This window comes from Felis catus, chromosome A1 (genome assembly GCF_018350175.1).
Source record: "Felis catus isolate Fca126 chromosome A1, F.catus_Fca126_mat1.0, whole genome shotgun sequence".
Classification (NCBI taxonomy): domain Eukaryota; kingdom Metazoa; phylum Chordata; class Mammalia; order Carnivora; family Felidae; genus Felis; species Felis catus.
Genome location: NC_058368.1, coordinates 124,000,450 through 124,024,227, shown reverse-complemented (window position 1 = coordinate 124,024,227; position 23,778 = coordinate 124,000,450). Strand labels below are relative to the sequence as shown.

Below are 23,778 nucleotides of genomic sequence, written 5' to 3'. Positions count from 1 at the left end.
AGAACTTATACATACATATTTCAATCTTCAACATCTGCACAGTATCCCATTTTACGGTTATATTATTTACTATACCATTATTTACTGATGAATTCTGGTTGAATTTCAGTTTTTACTTATTATAAATGAAGCTTCAGTGAACACCCTTGTGCATACACTGAGCAAATACATCTATGATATATAATTCCTATAATGGAACTGCTATACTGAGGAGTTTTAAGTAACTCCCAAAACAGGCAGAGCAAATGTATATTCCTCAAAGTGTATAAAAGTACTAACAATTACTTTTAACATCAAAAATTAAATTTGGTTATTATATAATGCCCTTCTTCATCTCTTGTTACAGCCTTTAATTTAAAGTCTAGTTTGTCTGATATAAGTATGGCTACTCCAGCTGGAACAGGTAACAATTATAAATGTCTATGCGCCGAATACAGGAGCCCCCAGATATATAAAACAATTACACAAACATAAGCAACCTTATTGATAAAAATGTGGTAATTGCAGGGGACTTTAACACTGCACTTACAGAAATAGATAGATCATCTAGACACACCATCAATAAAGAAACAAGGGCCCTGAATGATACATTGGATCAGATGGACTTGACAGATATATTTAGAACTCTGCATCCCAAAGCAACAGATATACTTTCTTCTCGAGTGCACATGGAACATTCTCCAAGATAGATCACATACTGGGTCACAAAACAGCCCTTTACAAGTATACAAGAATTGAAATCATTCCATGCACACTTTCAGACCACAGTGCTATGAAGCTTGAAATCAACCACAGGAAAAAGACTGGAAAGCCTCCAAAAGCATGGAGGTTAAAGAACACCCTACTCACGAATGAGTGGGTCAACCAGGCAATTAGAGAAGAAATTAAAAAATATATGGAAACAAAGGAAAATGAAAATACAACAATCCAAACGCTTTGGGACTCAGCGAAGGCAGTCCTGAGAGGAAAATACATTGCAATCCAGGCCTATCTCAAGAAACAAGAAAAATCCCAAATACAAAATCTAATAGCACACCTAAAGGAGATAGAAGCAGAACAGCAAAGACAGCCTAACCCCAGCAGAAGAAGAGAAATGATAAAGATCAGAGCAGAAATAAACCATATGGAATCTAAAAAAACTGTAGAGCAGATCAATGAAACCAAGAGTTGGTTTTTTGAAAAAATAAACAAAAGTGATAAACCTCTAGCCAGACTCCCCAAAAACAAAAGGGAGAGGACCCAAATAGATAAAATCATGAATGAAAATGGAATTACTACAACCAATCCCTCAGAGATACAAGCAATTATCAGGGAATACTATGAAAAACTATATGCCAACAAATTGGACAACCTGGAAGAAATGGACAAATTCCTAAACACCCACACTCTTCCAAAACTCAATCAGGAGGAAATAGAAAGCTTGAACAGACCCATAACCAGCGAAGAAATTGAATCAGTCATCAAATATCTCCCAACAAATAAGAGTCCAGGACCAGATGACTTCCCAGGGGAGTTCTACCAGACGTTTAAAGCAGAGATAATACCTATCCTTCTCAAGATATTCCAAAAAATAGAAAGGGAAGGAAAACTTCCAGACTCATTCTATGAAGCCAGTATTACTTTGATTCCTAAACCAGAGAGACCCAGTAAAAAAAGAGAACTACAGGCCAATATCCCTGATGAATATGGATGCAAAAATTCTCAATAAGATACTAGCAAATCAAATTCAACAGCATATAAAAAGAATTATTCACCATGATCAAGTGGGATTCATTCCTGGGATGCAGGGCTGGTTCAACATTCGCAAATCGATCAACGTGATACATCACATTAATAAAAGAAAAGATAAGAACCATAAGATCCTGTCAATCGATGCAGAAAAAGCATTTGACAAAATTCAGCATCCTTTCTTAATAAAAACCCTCGAGAAAGTCGGGATAGAAGGAACATACTTAAACATCATAAAAGCCATTTATGAAAAGCCCACAGCTAACATCATCCTCAATGGGGAAAAACTGAGAGCTTTTTCCCTGAGATCAGAAACACAAAAGGGATGTACACTCTCACCGCTGTCGATTAACATAGTGTTGGAAGTTCTAGCATCAGCAATCAGACAACAAAGGCATCAAAATTGGCAAAGATGAAGTTAAGCTTTCACTTTTTGCAGATGACATGATATTATACATGGAAAATCCAAAAGACTCCACCAAAAGTCTGCTACAACTGATACATGAATTCAACAAAGTCGCAGGATACAAAATCAATGTACAGAAATCAGTTGCATTCTTATACACTAATAATGAAGCAACAGAAAGACAAATAAAGAAGCTGATCCCATTCACAATTGCACCAAGAAGCATAAAATACCTAGGGATAAACCTAACCAAAGATGTAAAAATCTGTATGCTGAAAACTACAGAAAGCTTATGAAGGAAATTGAAGAAGATATAAAGAAATGGAAAAACATTCCATGCTCATGGGTTGAAAGAATAAATATTGTCAAAATGTCAATACTACCCAAAGCTATCTACACATTCAATGCAATCCCAATCAAAATTGCACCAGCGTTCTTCTCGAAACTAGAACAAGCAATCCTAAAATTCATATGGAACCACAAAAGGCCCCGAATAGCCAAAGTAATTTTGAAGAAGAAGACCAAAGCAGAAGGCATCACAATCCCAGACTTTAGCCTCTACTACAAAGCTGTCATCATCAAGACAGCATGGTATTGGCACAAAAACAGACACATAGACCAATGGAATAGAATAGAAACCCCAGAATTGGACCCACAAACGTATGGCCAACTCATCTTTGACAAAGCAGGAAAGAATATCCAATGGAAAAAGACACTCTCTTTAACAAATGGTGCCGGGAGAACTGGACAGCAACATGCAGAAGGTTGAAACTAGACCACTTTCTCACACCATTCACAAAAATAAACTCAAAATGGATAAAGGACCTGAATGTGAGACAGGAAACCATCAAAACCCTAGAGGAGAAAGCAGGAAAAGACCTCTCTGACCTCAGCCCTAGCAATCTCTTACTCGACACATCCCCAAAGGCAAGGGAATTAAAAGCAAAAGTGAATTACTGGGACCTTATGAAGATAAAAAGCTTCTGCACAGCAAAGGAAACAACCAGCAAAACTAAAAGGCAACCAACGGAATGGGAAAAGATATTTGCAAATGACATATCGGACAAAGGGCTAGTATCCAAAATCTATAAAGAGCTCACCAAACTCCACACCCGAAAAACAAATAACCCAGTGAAGAAATGGGCAGAAAACATGAAAAGACACTTCTCTAAAGAAGACATCCGGATGGCCAACAGGCACATGAAAAGATGCTCAACGTCACTCCTTATCAGGGAAATACAAACCAAAACCACACTCAGATATCACCTCACGCCAGTCAGAGTGGCCAAAATGAACAAATCAGGAGACTATAGATGCTGGAGAGGATATGGAGAAACGGGAACCCTCTTGCACTGTTGGTGGGAATGCAAATTGGTGCAGCCGCTCTGGAAAGCAGTGTGGAGGTTCCTCAGAAAATTAAAAATAGACCTGCCCTAACCCAGCAATAGCACTGCTAGGAATTTATCCAAGGGATACAGGAGTACTGATGCATAGGGGCACTTGTACCCCAATGTTTATAGCAGCATTCTCAACAATAGCCAAATTATGGAAAGAGCCTAAATGTCCATCAACTGATGAATGGATAAAGAAATTGTGGTTTATATACACAATGGAATACTACGTGGCAATGAGAAAGAATGAAATATGGCCTTTTGTAGCAACGTGGATGGAACTGGAGAGTGTGATGCTAAGTGAAATAAGCCATACAGAGAAAGACAGATACCCTATGGTTTCACTCTTATGTGGATCCTAAGAAACTTAACAGAAACCCATGGGGGAAGGGAAGGAAAAAAAAAAAAAAGAGGTTAGAGTGGGAGAGAGCCAAAGCATAAGAGACTGTTAAAAACTGAGAACAAACTGAGGGTTGATGGGGGGTGGGAGGGATGGGACGGTGCGTGATGGGTATTGAGGAGGGCACCTTTTGGGATGAGCACTGGGTGTTGTATGGAAACCAATTTGACAATAAATTTCATATATTAAAAAAAAAAATTGCACCAGCATTCTTCTCAAAGCTAGAACAAGCAATCCTAAAATTCATATGGAACCACAAAAGGCCCCGAATAGCCAAAGTAATTTTGAAGAAGTCCAAAGCAGGAGGCATCACAATCCCAGACTTTAGCCTCTACTACAAAGCTGTAATCATCAAGACAGCATGGTATTGGCACAAAAACAGACACATAGACCAATGACATAGAATACAGACCCCATAACTGGACCCACAAATGTATGGCCAACTAACCTTTGACAAAGCAGGAAAAAAGACAGTCTCTTTAACAAATGGTGCTGGGAGAACTGGACAGCAACATGCAGAAGATTGAAACTAGATCACTTTCTCACACCATTCACAAAAATAAACTCAAAATGGATAAAGGACCTGAATGTGAGACAGGAAACCATCAAAACCCTAGAGGAGAAAGCAGGAAAAAACCTCTCTGACCTCAGCCCTAGCAATTTCTTACTTGACACATCCCCAAAGGCAAGGGAATTAAAAGCAAAAATGAACTACTGGGACCTTATGAAGATAAAAAGCTTCTGTACAGCAAAGGAAACAACCAACAAAACTAAAAGGCAACCAACGGAATGGGAAAAGATATTTGCAAATGACATATCGGACAAAGGGCTAGTATCGAAAATCTATAAAGAGCTCACCAAACTCCACACCCGAAAAACAAATAATCCAGTGAAGAAAAGGGCAGAAAACATGAATAGACACTTCTCTCAAGAAGACATCCGGATGGCCAACAGGCACATGAAAAGATGCTCAACATCGCTCCTCATCAGGGAAATACAAATCAAAACCACACTCAGATATCACCTCCGCCGGTCAGAGTGGCCAAAATGAACAAATCAGGAGACTATAGATGCTGGAGAGGATATGGAGAAACGGGAACCCTCTTGCACTGTTGGTGGGTTGCAAACTGGTGCAGCCACTCTGGAAAACAGGGTGGAGGTTCCTCAAAAAATTAAAAATAGACCTACCCTATGACCCAGCAATAGTACTGCTAGGAATTTACCCAAGGGATACAGGAGTACTGATGCATAGGGGCACTTGTACCCCAATGTTTATAGCAGCACTCTCAACAATAGCCAAATTATGGAAAGAGCCTAAATGTCCATCAACTGATGAATGGATAAAGAAATTGTGGTTTATATATACAATGTAGTACTACGTGGCAACGAGAAAGAATGAAATATGGCCCTTTGTAGCAATGTGGATGGAACTGGAGAGTGTCATGCTAAGTGAAATAAGCCATACAGAGAAAGACAGATACCATATGGTTTCACTCTTATGTGGATCCTGAGAAACTTAATAGAAACCCATGGGGGAGGGGAAGGAAAAAAAAAAAAAAAAGAGGTAGAGTGGGAGAGAGCCAAAGCATAAGAGACTCTTAAAAACTGAGAACAAACTGAGGGTTGATGGGGGGTGGGAGGTAGGGGAGGGTGGGTGATGGGTATTGAGGAGGGCACCTTTTGGGATGAGCACTGGGTGTTTTATGGAAACCAATTTGGCAATAAATTTCATATATTGAAAAAAATTAGATTAAAAAAAATTAAATTTGGATTACAATAATGTTAACCCCTTGTAGGTAAACCAAGTAAAAACTCACCTCGTCCACTTCCACTGCCACTTCTGCTTTGGTAAGTGTCACCATTACCTGTAACGCATTGTTCTGCAGATTACTTAGACATATAGCTATTTCTATTCAAATACTGAGTACTGAGGATACCTGGTCCCTTTGTCCATCCATCTCTTAATTCTACATTTAATTTAAATCTTTTCCTCATGTGAACACTTTAAAGCCTTCATTTTTTTTTTTAGAGAGTTTTAAGTTCACAGAAAAATTGAGAGAAAGGAACAGAGATTTCTCTGATACCTCCCTCCTGCCCTCACATTTTAACAGCCTCCCCCATTATCAACATTAGAAGTTTATCATATTAAAAGTTTACAGTAGGGCTCACGTTCGGTGTTATACATTCTATGGGTTTGAAAAAACATAAAATGACTTGTATCCACCATTGATGTATCATACAAAGTATTTTCACTGTTCTAAAAATCCTTCATACTATTCCTTCCTGCCCCCAACCCCTGGCAACCACTATTCTTTTTACCCTTCTCCAAAGTTGTTCCTTTTCCAGAATGTCTTAAAGTTGGAAAGTATTTATTAAGTAGCCTTTTCAGATTGGCTTCTTTCACTTAGTAACATGCATTTAGGGTTTCTACAGGTCTTTTCATAGTTTGATGGCTCATTTCCTTTTAGTACTGAATAACAGTCTATGGTTTGGATGTACCAGTATATACACATTTGCACATTTTTATCAACAATTGTGTTGCTGTGTTTTTTCATTTTCTCCTCAAATCACCTAAAGAGTTCTTTCTTTGAAACCACTGCAAACTTCATTTTCCTTCCTCCAATTCAAGCTATATTTATACATCAAATTAACTGGTAAGTAAGAGAGAAGAAATAATTTACAGTGCACAAATTTTATAAGGAAGGCAAAACTGCCCATGTATAAAAAGCAGATCTAAAAATCATAGAAAATTATGAGCTAACCAAGTATACTTAAATACATCTATTAGTTTACTAATTGCAGAGCTAAAAACATATATGAATGTTTAACATTCAATAAGAAATTCTATTTCTCACCTGCACCACTTAAAGTTGGTCTTCTAGAACCAAAAAGGCCACCAGCACGCTGCATCCCCTCATCTTGTTCATATTCACTATCTGTATTTGTACATAATAAGATTATATTACTTTTAAGAGGTTTTAAAATGATAAAGAGAAGAAAATCTAAAAGAGTGACAAGAAAATCAAGTGATAGTGCCAGAAGTTAAAGATATGAGGCAAAATAGTTTAAATTGTAAAGGAATCACAATGAGCATTTTTCTAAGAATCACACAAAGGATTTCTCCATAATTATTTCTTTGAATTACAAATGACTTTCTCAAAACTTTTATTAAAATTATTTTTTTAAAAAGTTAGGGCCAGTACTATGTTAAAATATCACATAAACAAAAGTTAAATAACCTCCAAAAAATAGCACTGCTACTGCCCCAGAAACTTCACATTGCATAGCCTTTTTGCTTATTCTCCAGAACAGTACCCACTTGCTCCCACTGTTGCTAAATCAAACCTTACAAGTCCTGAACAACCCCTAGACCCTTACACTTTTTTAAAAGTGACAATTCACTAATCTCCTATACATCTATTAAATTATTACAGATTTAGTTTTGACTTCCAAAACCACGCATCTTTCCTCCTCCATTAAGAGACACACGCAATCCAGCAGTGACTTCTGAAGTCAATACCCCTAGCTCTAAGAAACGATGGCTGAAGTTGTTAGAAAGCCAAATTGGTAAAAGAGGGTATAAAGGAGGGTACAGTCTTAGAGAAGGCTACCTATTTCTAAGGTTGGCTTTTATGATGAAGGCTTTAAAACAGTAATATTAGGCACTTGGGTGGCTCAGCTGGCTGAGCACCCTACTCTTGGTTTTGGCTCAGGTCATGATCTCACAGTTTGTAAGTTTGAGCCCTGCATTGGGCTCTGTGTGGACAGAGCAGAGTCCACTTGGAATTCTTTCTTCACCCCCACCCCTTTCCCGCTCTCTCCTTCTCTCAAAATAAATAAATAAACTCTAAAAAAAAAAACAAAAAAACAAAGTAAGATTAAAGAGCTGAGTCACACAAACTTCTATAAAGACTCATCTATTCCAACAGGTATGCAATTAGATATGTGTCTAAAAATGTCATATATAATGTAAGCAATTATATACCAGCTACAGTGTAAGCTCTTCTCATACAATCCTCTCAACAAGCTTAACTGATAGGTTTTATTTTTTATCATTTCCTTCTTAACAGATAAAGCACACCATTTGCAATTCACTACTAACTTGAACTTCCTAGACCAAATCCTCCACGGCGACCTCGGAAACCACCTCTTCCACCTCTTCTGGATGACCCTGAAGCTTCTGAATCATTTCCATCTTGATAGCCTATAATATGAAAACACACACAAGAACAACACAAAATAACAACAAAGAAATCTTGGAGAAATGGTGTCCAAATTTATTTTAAGCCTTGCATAATTCAGTAACTTTACGTATTTTAAGGCATTAATAGTTACTAAAAAGAAATGCCATATTTGACCTATAAATGTTCAACTTTGGGGCACCTGGGTGGCTCAGTTGGTTGAGCGTCCGACTTTGGCTCAGGTCATGATCTCGCAATCTGTGAGTTCGAGCCCCATGTCCGGCTCTGTGCTGACAGCTCGGAGCCTGGAGCCTGCTTCAGATTCTGTGTCTCCCTCTCTCTTTCCCCCTTCCCCCACTCACGCTCTGTCCCTGAATCTGTCTGTCTCTCTCTGTTAAAAATAAACATTAAATGTTCAACTTCACTACCATAAACAGATATAGCTACAATTTAAAAAAAGAAAAAACCCACTGCTTTCTGAGAATCAAAACGAAAAATAACCAGAGGTAGTTAGTTGGCTGGCTCAGTCAGTAGAGCTTGGGACTCTATTCCAGAGTCTTGAGTTCAAGCCCCACATTGAGATGAAAAGTTTATTTGAAAAAAAATTTTTTTTGACGAAAAAACTGTCCACTTGCAAAACACTGAAAATTACCACAAATGTATCATTAACAACATTTCTACAATGCACAGAAGCATTAGATAAATCTAGGCTTACATTTGTTCTTTACAGAAAACAGTAAAACATCTTACTCAAAGCAGAGACATATAGACATATACAAAGCCTGATTTCCTACTATAAACACTTTAAATTCAATTAAATACCAAAAATCAGTATAAATATTTCAAGTAACATATGATCCCACCTAAGGCAGAACAAGGTCAATTCAAAACGAAACGTCAACTGGACAGAAAATAAAGAAAGTGAGATTCAGTTTATGAATTTGCCACTATTTACAAACAAACTTCTCAATAAAGGTAAAAATTCTACCTGTATTTCTTGATACTGAATTATATGTGTTTTTAAAGCCTATTTATAAAATAGGGCAGACTTAATTCAAGGTAGATTCATGGTGATACATCTACAACCTCAAACTTAGATTCCTCAATCTAGCAACAATCTCTTTATCAATACTTATATCCACCTTTTCTAAATTATTTATTTGTGCCTCTTTATCTTTGAATAAACCTTGTTAGAGTTTATCTCTTCTCAAGAAACAGTTTATTTTTTTGACCCACTTCTTTTTAAGGTATGTTACTTTGGTGTGAGCACATGAATAATAAAATGAAAACCTATAGACCTACTAGCCAGCTTAAAACTAAAAACGTTCCCAGGGCACCAGGGTAGCTCAGCTGGTCCAGCCCAGTCCAACTTCAGCTCAGGTCATGCTAAGTTCATGGGTTCAAGGCCCAAGTCGGAGTGTGTGCTGACAAGCGTGGAACCTGCTTCAGATCTGTCTCCCTCTCTCTCTGCCCCTCCCCAGCTTATGCTGTCTCTCAAAAATAAATATATTAAAAAAAAAAAAAAAACTAAAAATATTCCCAAGACCTAGGGAGACCATGTATAGTCTTTCACCCTATGTTTCCCCCTTCCTCAACCAATATCCTGAATTGTTTCTCATTTCCTTGCTCCTATTTTAATTTTACCAACTATGTGCATATCTTTATGCAACATATTGTTCAGTTTGTGTTTGAGCTTTATATAATGGAATCTTATAGAATATGTATTTTTTATCTTGCTTCCTTTTATTCAACTTTTTGTTGATGCATACTTCATTCACTTTTAGTGAATAACACTCCACTGTATCTGTTTCATTCATGTCTATTATCTTTTTAACCTCCTACTACTGAGTTTTTTAATTACTTAAGTTGAATACATTAATATCTTTTCTACTCAATGCATTTAAGGCTACAAACATTCTTCAAAAAGTCAGCTGCTTTAGCTGTATCCCTTAAGTTTTGATGTTTTTACTGTCCATTCAGTTCTAAATACTTTATTATTTCCATATGAATTTTCAGAAATTGAGAAATTCAGTTTCCAAACCACAAGGGTTAGGCTTTTCATTACGGATTTCTGTTTTCACAATACTTTAACAAGAGGACATAGCATATGATAAATTCTACAGTATATTTTGAGACTTTCTTTTGGCCTTAATTTATGGCAAAATTATATCTATTTTCTAGATGCTGTAAAAGAATGTGTAAAAGAAGGGTGTGTATTATTCCAAACAGAAATATTAAATCAGGCTTAATAACTAGTATTCAAATCTACTGTAGTCTCTATAGTCTTACTCATTTCTGGTCTGCTCATTCTATCAGTTTGTAACGGAAAAATGGTTTAAACCTAAGATTAATGGTTTAACTAGAATTTGCAATTTTTTTCCATGTAATTATGTCTACTTTTGCTTTATATACATAAGAATATATTGTTAGATTTCAAACCATGTTCCAAACTGTAATATTTTCCCAGTGAACATGCCTTTTATCATTAGGTAATTATTTCTTTATCCCTAATATGTCTGCTTTAGTCTATTTTGTCTCCTATTTCTATACCAGCTTTTGGGGGTTAATATTGGACTGACATTTTGCTCTTTATTTGCAACTCTGCACTGAAATACATGTAACTGTACACATATTATGATTACTGACATGGATTTCTTACTTCTTTCATCCTCTTTTGTGTTTTCTCTTTCCTGAGTTTTTTTCAACTTTTTTTGTTCTTTCTGTCCTTCTATTAGATTTCCCAAATGCTACATTTTATGCCTTTACTGATATCCTTCAATCTCACCATGAATATTTTATAAATATTTAAATTAGGGGAATCTGGGTGGCTTAGTCAGTTAAGCATCCAACTTCAGCTCAGGTCATGATCTCACAGTTCGTGGGTTTGAGTGCCGCATCAGGCTCTGGGCTGACAGCTCAAAGCCTGGAGCCTGCTTCAGATTCTGGGTCTCCCTCTCTCTCTGTCCCTCCCCCTGCTTGTGCTCTCTCTCTCTCTCAAAAATAAATATCAAAAACAATTTTTTTAATAAAAAATTAAAAAATAAATTATCTTCAACCTTTTCTATTTACTACAAAGTCTTGCCCTTTTACTGGATTTCCTCCACTAGTGAGTTATACATTATGTACTTTTTCTTATTATCTTTCAGTTTTACCATTTTTAAGAAATCCTGAAATTAGTTTCAATCCATTCTCTTTCCTACTGAGGTGACAAAGAACTAAAGTCTTTTCATTTGTTAGTATGTTGGTTCTTTGTTTCTAAAACACCTAAATTAATTACCATCATTTATTACTATCTTCTAGAAGCAATACTTACTTAGGCTTACCAAGATGCTTACCATTTTTAAAACGTGTATTTATTTAGTTTTGTTCATCATTGCTTCCTACTTCTTATTGCAGTTTCCTCTTACTAGTAAATATGATTTAGTAGTTGTTTCCTCAGTGGTATGACAGTACTAAACACTGTCTTTATCTCAATGGTATTATTTCTCTCTGATAACTAAATTTTCTGGATATAACAGTTCAGATTCAGAACTATTCTCCTCAGAATTCTACATTCTCCTCTATTCTGATCTCTACCTTTATTGGAAAAAAAAAAAAACGCACAAAAGTTCTGCTATCAATCTAATGTTCTTTTACAGGTGGATCAGTATTTTTTCTGATAGTTCAAAATATTTCTATCTTCATATTTTTGCAATTTCAATACACATATAGGGGTGTAATTTTTAATTCTCTCTGTAATCTTGTGCCTCCTTAACTCTAGAAAAGTCTCTGAACTATTCTTTGAATAGTATTCTTCCCGTCCCTCTTGCATCTTCTGTGTTCTTTCCTCAGGAGATATAGAGACATATGTTAGAGTAACAGAGCTTCTTATTTTATCTTCCCTAGAAGATATCTTCATGTTTTCCATTCCCAAATTGAGAATTTCTTCAGATCTCTATATGGACTCATTTATTCTACTCATCTTTAATCTGTTTAATCCATTCATTATGCTCCCAATCACTACTGCTTTCTGTAAATTCAATTTGGTTCCTTTTCAAAACTAGCTTCTCTGCTGAGCCAACGATTATAAAATGACTCAGTACTTCTAGTACCAAAGCTTAATAATTCTGTACACAAGAGAAACACAAACATTTAAATGAAGATGCTTTCCTTTTCCTGTAACTAATGCCAATTTTCAGTTATGTAAGAAGTCTAATAACTTGAGGTAAAAATAACATGGATGTTACATACAATTCAAAATCTGCATGACCTTCTTGTTTGAAGGTAGGGACACTATGTATCCCACATGGTCATAAAAATAATTTGTTTTTAAATAAAGAGGTTAAAAGGTAAGTAAAGCACTACAGAAGTTACAATGAATGAACTAGATCTACACTTTCAACATATAAATCTTTAAAAACAAGGAATAAAAAAAGTCACAAAAAGAGGGAGAGTGCTTGGCTGGCTCAGTCAGTAGAGCATGCAACTCTTGATCTCAGGGTTTTAAGTTCGATTCCCACGTTGGGTGTAGAGATTACCTAAAAATAAAATCTTAAAAATAAGTCACAAAAAGGTATAATAAATTTTTATCAAAGTATGAATATGAAATATATACAAACACCAATGTTAAATTAACTCTGGGAAGAAGAAAATATAAAATATAAAGGGAAGATGAATCTTCCAACAATTATGTATCTTTTTATATATGAAATATACATGACAAAATGTTCCTGTTAAATCCAGGTAGTGGTATTCAAGTGTTTGTAATAGAATATTCTGTGCTTTTCTGAGTTATTGAAATATTTCAAAATTTACCACTTTAAAAGTCACTTTTCATAAATAACATTAATTTTTTTTAATGTTTATTTTTGAGAGAGAGAGAGACAGAGACAGAGAGCAAGTGGGGGAGGGGCAGAGAGCGTGAGACAAAGAATCCAAAGCAGGCTCCAAACTCTGAGCTGTCAGCACAGAGCCCAACGCAGGGCTCCAACTCACAAACCATGAGATCATGACCTGAGCCTGAAGCCAGACGGTTAACGAACTGAGCCACTCAGGCGCCCCAACATTAATGTATTTTTAAAGGTGACACATTAGTCCTTCCATGAGGTGCGTTCTGCATTTCATAAGGGACAGCTGACAAACTCTTACAGCTCTTAATGATGTCTGGTAACAATCCTCAAAAAGGCGTAACTTTATAAATCATTTAAACTTCGGGTAAAAGAAATATAAACATCTTTTCTTCATTTAAAAAAGTACTTACCATAAATTTAGTGAGGTCACTCAACCTTCAATATATAAAATTCAATTATATTTCTATATACCAGGAAACAAAATGAAAATTTTTAAATGATATTGATCAATGACATCAGCAAAAATGGCAAAGTAACAAACTCCATATTCTGCTACTCCAAAAAAAGAAAAAAAATGGACAAAAACTGTCAGAATAAAAATTTTCCAAAATGAAAGTTAATCAGACTTGCAGTAACCCAGAGAATATTTTAAGCTGATTCTCAGAACGGTGAACTCTGTGGCATATTTCAACTTACTACAGTCCCATCTCCTGGCAATTCCACTTCTAGGCATATATTCCAAAGATGCAAAAACAACGACTCCAACAGATAAACATATATGAATGTTCATACGAACATAAGAGCATTTTATATATACAATGGATAATTATTCAACCATAAAAAGAAAAGTTCTTTGTTCTGATATATACTACAACATGAACATTGAAAACGTTATGCTAAGTGAATTAAGCCAGACAGAAAAGGGCAAATGTCTTATGACAGTTATCAGGACATGCCAATCAAAACCATAATGAGATACCATTTTACACCCACAAGGATCACTACTACCAAAATGACACACAATAACAAAGACTGGTGAGGATACAGAGAAGTTGGGACACTCCTACATTGTTGGAAGGAATGTAAATTGGTGCAGCTGCTGTAGGAAACAATTTTTCAGTTTCACTCCTAAGTATGTACACCATAAAAATGAAAACACATGTTCACATAAAACTTGTACGCAAATATTTATAGTAGCATTAGTCATAATAGCTCAAAAGTGGAAACAACCCAATAATCCATCAGGTGATGAACAAACAGAACATGGTACACTGTGAATTATTAATTAGCCATTAAAAGGAATTAAGTACCATCACATGCTACAACATGGACAAACCTTGAAAACATCATGGTAAGAAGACACAAAAAAACCACATATTATATCATTTCATTTACATAAAGTCCAGAATTGGCAAATCCATAGCTACAGAAAGTCAGTTAGTGGTTGGGTTGCTAAAGGATGGAGATAAAAGGGAAATGTGATGAATTGCTAATAGGCACAAGGTATTTGGGGAGTGGGGAGAAGGAAATATTCAGGAATTAAAGAGTGATGATTTGACATACAACACAGCGAATATACTTAAAACTACTGAATTATATACCTCAAAATGGTGAAGCTTATGTTATATGACAAATTAGATAAATAAACATAAGTATCACAAAATATCAAACACTAAAGTAAAGAAAGACGTATAATCACTCATTAGTGAAAACTGCAAAACATAGGAAAAACTCAAGATTTACGATGGGGATATTCAGGAATTGGAAGCACCAATATTTGCAAAGATGGCCATTCTCTTCAAACTAATCTACAGATTCAGTGCAATCCCCAAAATATCCCATTAAGTTTTTTTCCTGGAAATTGATAAACTGAATCTGAAAGTCACATGGAAATGCAAAAGACTAACAATAACCCAAGTAATACTGAAGAACAATAAACTTGGAAGACTTACACTACCAGATATTAGGACATATTATGAAATTACACTAATTTAGGCTATGGCAAAGGTGTGAAAATACAGAAACTGACCAATGGAAAGGAACCAAGTCCAGGAATAGTTCCACATAAATACTGTCACCTGATTTAGGGCAAAGGCAGCCTAGCAGTGGAGAGTGGAAGGGAAAGTCTTTCAGAAAGTGATACCGGATCAACTGCACACCCTTATGGGGAATATAAATGGACCTTGATCCCTATCTTACACCATATAAAAAATGAAGTCCAGATGAATCACAATCTGAATGTGGAAGCTAAAAAAATAAAATTTAACAAGAAAAAGAGAAGACACTATCTCCATTACTTTAAAGGGAGCAAAGAGTCTCCAAATATAAATGTTATCCAAGAGTTATTTTTATTGTTCTTGCAAATTTTCTGTGTTAATTTGCAAATAAAAAGGTAAAAATAGACACCCCAAAAAAAGGTGGCAAAAAACTTCAATCAGCACTACACAAAAGATGATGTGCAAATCGCCAGTAAACATACGATGCATTGCACATTTTATTAGCCCATCAAGAACAGGCAAGTTAAAACCACAATGAAATGTATTACCACAGACTTAACAGAATGGTTAAAATTAAGAAGAAAATACCAAGTGAGGTGAGGATGTGGGAGTGTACCTCAGTATATTTATCTTGAAAACATTTGACAGTAAAAAAAATATACAAAATCTATGAGTCAACAATTCTATTTCTGAATATATAACAGTATCACCAAAAGCAATGTACTGGAATATCCACAGCAGCAGTTTCAAAATAGTCCAAAATTGGAAGACATCCCAACAGCCATGTGCTGTTCTGTACAGCAGAACAGTAAAACAAAAGAATCTATATAGTAATGATAATAATTACAACTGCAACCAACACTATGATTGCATCTCACAAACACATTAAGCAGAAAGAAGCTGGAGACAAAACAGCATGTTGTATGATTCCATTTACATTAGGTACAAAAACAGAAAATTAATCTGTCCCGCCAAAAGTCAGAATACAAATTACCCATGTGGTGGGCAACTTGCTACTGAGTGAATATGATCATAAAAGGCACTTTTGAGGTGCTAGTAATTTCTACTTCTTGATCTGGATGCCTATGAACATGTATGATGCATGCACACGTCTGGTACTTTATGTCATATTTCAATATAAATTTAAATACACTTCTATTTATGCACACATACTTGTATTTACTCACCACCATGTGCACGCTTTCCCTACCTTCAAATGTATACAACTCCAAAGAACAGCGATCAGGAATACTCAAAAATGACTGTTTCCCTGTGAGTCACCCTGTATTAGTCAATAGGCCAGGATCAAGCACATAGAGCTTTTGGCTTCTGACTGCATCCCATAAGTATGAGTTAAGTAGATTTAAAGAGAATAGTGAGGAAGATACTCACTGTTCTAAAGAAAACAACCAAAAATTTAAAACTAAGAGCAATACTTTAGGAATATTAAGTGTTAAAATTGCTTGTTAAAGGAAAAGCAATTCTAAAAGGGGAGTCTGGTTTTTACTTAAATTTCCTTGCCATTATTACATGTCCCCCTGCAATTATCATTAAAAAATTCAATTTATGAGGTAAATAGCCATCCCTCATTCACCACCAAATTCCTCCCTACCTTACAGCCCTAAGAAGGTTATACTGAAGTCCACAAGTCCTAGCTTCACTAGGGAGCGTGGGCTAACTATTCAATAGGGAAGGAAAAAGCCATTCCCAAGTTATGGTGAAAATACTAATGTATCTGATTATTATATAGTTCCTAAGGATAAACTCTTTTAATATAAGGAGATTTAATATCTTTTAATGTAAGGATTTTCAGTAATTTTTATCCATTTTATAAGTTCACTATGTGTTGTTGAAATATCAAAAATAAAACCCACATGTCTACCCATAAATGATTATCAAGAATTAAACATGGTAATGTTTATACTATCTCACCTCAACTTCATCAGAGGCAGGATTAGCAGAGTATGATAGAGCACTGCCAGACTTGAACAAAGAATAATCTACAATTTCTTCCCTCTCCCTCATCTCCAAATACTCTATTCAGAGACAATGACATCTCAGTTCATATATATTGTGAATGGCCAGAACTCATAGTCCCTATTCTGTACTTCATAGCACATTCTGGAGATCTTCAGGGAAAGAAACCCAATGACATTAGAAAGTGTAAGTACAAACTGTTCCAAAATATGGTCCTTACCGCCTCTCTTGGAAAATCCTCTGTTCCGTGTTTGATTATCTTCACAGTCATTACTAGATTCTTGAATAAAAATTTAACATGTGAATAGTATCTAAATAATTAACTTTAAAGGTGAAATATCTAAATAGCACTGTCACAGGACAAATTAGTGAAAAAATATTTTCTTAAAGTAAAATAACATTTTAATTCTTGAAACAATTTTAGCAACAAATATAAAGACATTATTCAGTTAACTCCCTATACAAATCATTTAATATATCTAAATGTTAAATGTTAAGCATACAATTGAGAACTCACTTTTTGCCAAGTGCCACACACAAGCCAAAAAATAGGAATTTCAAAATGTTAGTATGACTAAAAATGGTTTCAGAAACATCTAAAATATTAAGTAGTCAAGTGGTTCTGAAATGTAGGCCATAGGCCACTAGAAATACATGGCTATTTTTTTTTATAACGCTATCAATATTTCTGTAATTTGCCTTTCTTAATAAACCTCAGACATTAGAGGCTTTTTTTTAATGCTAACTTTTCCCTAATCATCCTAATGAAAGAATTTGCAGATATCCCATCTTTTCTGTTTTTAGTGACATTATCAAATAACATTACCACAGTTTTTAAATAGAGAATAACTACACTGAAGGCTAAGAATAAGCTAGAAAGTGGTTAAAAGGAAATTCCTAGAACCCACCCCCAGAGATGTTTATTTTGAAAGAATAGGTGAGAGCAACAAATGATTAATTTTTCAAAATTTAAAAATATGTTACTAATATGACCTTTAGTAATAACTTTACAAAACTCTTTCTAGAAAACTCCAACAAAGCCACATTTGGGAAATAAAGAAATGACTTCAAGAGATCTTTATACATGTCATGAAATGTTTAAAATCTGAGAAGTTTAAGTCACAGTAATGTCATCAAGTGGCTAGACAGCTTAGAAGCTATCAGTTAAGTTCCTTGCAAAAATGCTAATTTAACAATTAATATTGTTCTATAAGAAATAACCCAGAGCTCTTGTTGCAGGCTCCTACTTGAAATGAAGTCAACAACTACCAAACATTCCTTAAGAACAATCTAACAACCAGACAACTTTCTAGAAAGCAGGATTTAATACTACAAGGGAACTTAACAAGAAGGAAAAAATTGGGGAAAGGTTAGCACACCCTGGAATAATGATGACAGCTAACACTTATTGCCTTATATGAAAAAAAAAAAACAACCTATGAATTAATTTGAGAAGTGAGAAGGAGAAAGAAGTCTCACATTATTTTTGTCCAATTATTCCCCTAAAATAAACCTATATTTTGACCACATTGGGAATTAAAATAGGCTAATGGCATTAGGAGAAGTTGGGTGAAGTGCACAATTATATTAGCAGAGGAGTGAAGGAAACACTCTAACTTGTTAACTCTAACTTGTTGTAAGTCTTAGACTATTTCAAAATAACAAGTTATTTTAAAAAAATCACTGTATGGGAATGCAAGCTGTACAGCCACTCTGGAAAACAGTATGGAGGTTCCTCAAAAAACTAAAAATAGAACTACCCTATGACCCAGCAATTGCACTACTAGGTATTTATCCAAGGGATACAGGTGTGCTGTTTTGAAGGGACACATGCACCCCAAGGTTTATAGCAGCACTACCAACAATAGCCAAAGTATGGAAAGAGCCCAAATGTCTATTGATGGATGAATGGATAAAGAAGATGTGGTATGTATGGTATGTTTGTGTGTATATATATATACATATGTATGTATGTATGGTATGTGTGTGTGTGTATATATATATATGTATACATGTGTATATATATATGTATATATATGTATATACATATATATATGTATATATATATATATATACATACACACATACATACCATACATACATACATACAAGGGAGTACTACTCAGCAATCAAAAAGAATGAAATCTTGCCATTTGCAACTACGTGGATGTAACTGCAGGGTATTATGCTAAGTGAAATTAGAGAAAGATAAATATATGACTTCGCTCATATGAGGACTTTAAGAGACAAAACAGAAGAACATAAGGGAAGGGAAACCAAAGTAATATAAAAACAGGGAGGGGGACAAAACATAAGAGACTCATAAATATGGAGAACAGAGGTTTACTGGAGGGGGTGTGGGGGGGGGGGATGGGCTAAATGGGTAAGGGGCATTAAGGAATCTACTCCTGAAATCACTGCTGCAGCATACGCGAATTTGGATGTAAATTTTAAAAAATAAAGTTAAAAAATAAAATCACTGTAGAGTTAGAAGATAAAGCCAAGGATAAAAAACAGAGATTATCCCAACATCAGCTATGACCACATTATATTATTAATTACATAAAAATCACTAAAACTGTATAAAATATGTAACTTAAATAAAATATAAAGACACTTTAAACATATAAATAATACATAATACATTGATTATATAAAACACATCAAATATATATTAGTATGCAAAAATGTCACATATAGCATTTTATATAAATAATATCACATAAAATTATTAAAAATTAATAGTAATAGAATTCAGTATAGTTTAGCACTGTTCTAAATGAATAATATGTACTAACTTTTTAAATCTTCACAAAAACCTTATGAAATGGGTATTATCATCTTTTATCAATAGATAAAAGCTATACCAGCTAGAGGAAACAAGACTGCAGGGCAAATAACAACCACAAAAGATGCTATTCATTTGCATGCAAAGTAATAGCTTCTATCATGATATTAAAATCTGTTCCTGGGCTTGCCAACAACTGTAAGAACAAAAGAATTCAATCCATATATATGTGGGGGTTTTTTGGGTTTTTTTTTTGTTTGTTTTTTTTAAGGGGACATAAGCTTGAGAACAGAAGAAAGAAGACAAAAGAGAAGAAAGCAGACCATTTTAGAGGAAACAAGTTCTCTCAGGTGCCAGGAGAAACTGGACTTTGTGCTCAAAAGCACAAATTGGTTAGGTGAACATGATCTTGAAATATTAACTGATTTAAAAATGGGAGATTAGGTAGAACAAAAATGGAAAAGAATAAAAATTGTTTTTTTTCTTCTGTCAAATATTACTTCTATGTTATGCGCATTTTCATTTGAATAAGATATGAAAAAATACAGAGACAATTAGGCAGGATGAGACTGACGACAGTTTAGGGAAACAGTCTTATTAGAGATATTAAAACCCCATCTAACTCCAAACAGGTTTTAAGGTGATCATTCTAGGCTTGGTATTGATTTTGAGAATCACTGTTAAGAGTATAAAAAGATTAGGTCTCAAATAAATCATGAAGATGGATGGCATTTACTGTTTACCATGAATGTGTGTGGTTTTAAACTTCATATTTTCACACACATTTTCATTAAGTTTGCCTAACAACCTTTTAATATGATGGCCTCCACTCTGCAGAATAGCAAATTGTGGCTCTGACAAATTAAGCAACTTGCTCTAAGTCATTTAACTAGGTCACAAAGCAGGGCCAGGAAACAAAGTTGCAAATCCAAGATGTATTATGTCATTATGTTTCCATAGATAAGTGATTACCAAACAAAATGACATCAGGATCACCAGGCAGGCTTTTTAAATACAGCTTCCAAGGCCTCATCCAAATCTACTTTATCAGTAGAAAGCACTATTAATTTTTATAATCTATCTTCTGATAACACTACTCTACTCTCATCATTCTCTTTACTCCTCCAAACCAGTGTGTCAGTACTTTTGATAGAAATGCCTTGATAGCAGCAGTCATCTACATACTCATGAATCTTTTTCCACTGTCAAGAATTATGTAAGTCTGAATAGGGATCTGCATGTCCCAAACTCTATGTGTATATGGACATGGAGTTTTGATTCTTAACTTGTTCTATTATCCCCTTTTTCTTAAGGTAGCAAACCATTCAGAAGTTGTACCTCATAGACTAAGTCAAATGGCAATAGGCCAAACTAGGATGCCTGAAATCTTGGTCAGGGCTCTGGTTATAATTGCTGTATGAAAGTGGGTTTGAATAAATTAGAACTGAAAACCACTGCCACAATCCTAGTTTTCCCTTTAGCATGTACTCTGAACATTCAATTCTAAAAGCCGCTACAAAAAACATTAAACTTACGTCTCCAGAAACCAGAGCTATCACCTTCTTCAAACTTGTTATTTGAAAAACCTATACAAAATAGAAAATTAAACTTGCAAATTTCTGAAAACAATTACCTGTATCTCTGTGGTAAACAAACCAAAAGAGAAAGGGCAAAAAACAGCAAAACAAGTGCTACTTGTTATGATGCCCCTTTAATACAGGATAAACTACACAGAACTATAAATATAAATACTGAATAAAAACTCACACGGGTTGGGGGGCACCTGGATGGCTCAGTTGGTTAGGCAACCGACTTTGGCTCAAGTCATGATCTCACAGTTTGTGAGTTCGAGCCCCACATCAGTCTCTGCACTGACAGCCCAGAGCCTGGAGCCTACTTCAGATTCTGTCTCCCCCTCTCTCTACCCCTCCCCTGCTCATGCTTTGTGTCTCTCTGTCTCTCAATAAATAAATGTTAAAAAAAAAATTTTTTTTTAAAAACTCACATGGGTTGGGTAACAATTTCTGCCTTGTGTCAATTAACTAAGGTAAAATGTCAGCCAACGTTATAGCATCTCAGATGTCATATATTCTTCTATATTACATGGTCAAACTAGGGCTATATATCAACATAACACACTACATACTTTCTATTCAAAATATCAAATGTTTTAAAACCTTCAATCTCTTCATTTGCCAGAGGACAATATTACTCAATTATAATCCAATAATTAGTAATTTTTCCCATCTCAGTAATAAGGAAATTCTTCTAACATTTTTTATTTTCAGCAAGTTTTTTTTACATCTTTCATTTAACTCTACTTTCAGATTTCTCATATAATAAAAACCTGTACGTAGATTTACGTGTCTCTGGAACATACAGATATGTCTCTAAAATTAATTTTAAAAGGATCTATCAGTAATATTTCATAAAATTTTTAAATGTTGAATCTTACTAAAATTATCTTTAGTGCAAAGACATTCATGGAATAATATACCTTAAAATTAAATGTCAATATAAGATGCCTGTCAATCAGTATTTAAGCAAAATTATAAAATATGTTTATATTAAATGATGGCTTCTGCAATACAGAGACTAATCACTTTGACAGGTATTAAATTTATATGCAGAATGTATATATAAAGTCACTTAATATCTCACGTACAAAATAATCTAACATCCCTTTTAACACAGAAATCTAATACACAATTATGATACAAAAGTAAGTACCCCATAGCTTCAATGTGTAATTAGATGAAAAGTTTTTCCTTGAAAAGATACATAATTTCCAAATAAAGATAATCTATATAGAAATAGCATATTCCATAAAACCTAAGTTTTCAGTTATTTAGTTCATGTCAGTATTTGCAATCTTTTAAGTTGGTTCAGAAAGGATTATAATCTATCTACTACCCTCCACAACTGACCTTTCCCAACATTCAACCCTCTTCAACTGTCTGGTTTCCAAAATGCTTGGTAAAGTCGTCCATCTTCACATTATCAGTCTTGATCTTAAGTTATGCTCCAGTTCTGATATACAGTTTTTAGTTTTTAAAAAAAAAAAATGTAACTTCAAAGCTACTACTGGTTCTTTGCTCAACTCAAATTTACCTTTTGAAGTATATAAGATGGAACTCTTGCTGGGGGCCACAGGGGAAGAGTCTTGAGTACAGGAAAAAAAAACTAGGTCTCACTCAAATTGTGATTATAAGATTATCATCAGCAGTTTACCTCTGTTTCCAAAACTCCTTCCAACTCCAAAGCCACCCATTGTGGATGTATTCTCCCTTTTACTAGACTCACCAGCATCTGAAAATTCAGACAGAGTTAAAACTCTTTAAAACATATAACTAACTGTGCCATCAAAGACTAGAAATTAAAGGACTCCTTGAGATTGCTTAAAAATAAAATCTTTAAAAAAAAAAAAAAAAGGAGGAAACCTTGCTGGGTCTCTTGACCTCAGAGTTGTAAATTCAAGTCCCATGTTGCATGTAAAAATTACTTAAAAATAAAATCTTCAGGGGGTGCCTTGATTGTGCAGTTGGTTGAATGTCCCACTCTTGATCTTGGCTCAGGTCATGATCTCATGGTTTGTGGGTTTAAGCCCTGTGTGGGGCTTTGTGCTGATGGTGCCAAGCCTAATTGGGATTCTGTATCCCCTTTTCTCTGCCCCTCCCCTGCTTATGCTCTTTCTCTCTCTCTCAAAAAAATTTAAAAAAAAAACAAAAAAAAAACCCTTTAAGTAAATTATTTAATTTTATTTTAAATAATTAAGTTTTATTTTTATTTTTTTAATGTTTACTTATTTTTGAGAGAGACACAGAATGCCAGCAGGGGAGGGGCAGAGAGGGAGGGAGACACAGAATCTGAAGCAGGCTCCAGGCTCTGAGCTGTCAGCACAGAGCCCAACGTGGGGCTCAAACTCCCAAACCGTGAGACCATGACCTGAGCCAAAGTTGGATGCTTAACCAACTGAGCTATCCAGGTGTCCCTATTTTAAATTTTTTTTTTCGACGTTTATTTATTTTTGGGACAGAGAGAGACAGAGCATGAACGGGGGAGGGGCAGAGAGAGAGGGAGA

General features: G+C 34.9%; 1 protein-coding gene across 14 annotated transcripts in view; it reads right to left on the bottom strand.

The window, feature by feature from the left end:
* The window catches only part of DDX4 (DEAD-box helicase 4), a 101,180-nt gene that overhangs the window by 28,784 nt on the left and 48,618 nt on the right, over positions 1 to 23,778 (bottom strand). For 2 of the 14 annotated variants that reach the window (XM_045060741.1, XM_045060751.1), the window contains 6 exons: positions 22,929 to 23,006; positions 21,233 to 21,283; positions 17,130 to 17,189; positions 8,028 to 8,129; positions 6,781 to 6,861; positions 5,743 to 5,805 (listed from right to left, as the gene is read on the bottom strand). In XM_045060741.1, coding sequence (XP_044916676.1) covers positions 5,743 to 5,805; positions 6,781 to 6,861; positions 8,028 to 8,129; positions 17,130 to 17,189; positions 21,233 to 21,283; positions 22,929 to 23,006 — 435 coding nt within the window. Of the gene's footprint in view, positions 1 to 5,742; positions 5,806 to 6,780; positions 6,862 to 8,027; positions 8,130 to 17,129; positions 17,190 to 21,232; positions 21,284 to 22,808; positions 22,860 to 22,928; positions 23,007 to 23,778 lie in introns of all 14 variants that reach the window. The other 12 variants (XM_045060742.1, XM_045060748.1, XM_045060743.1 and 9 more) reach the window with 12 other exon arrangements.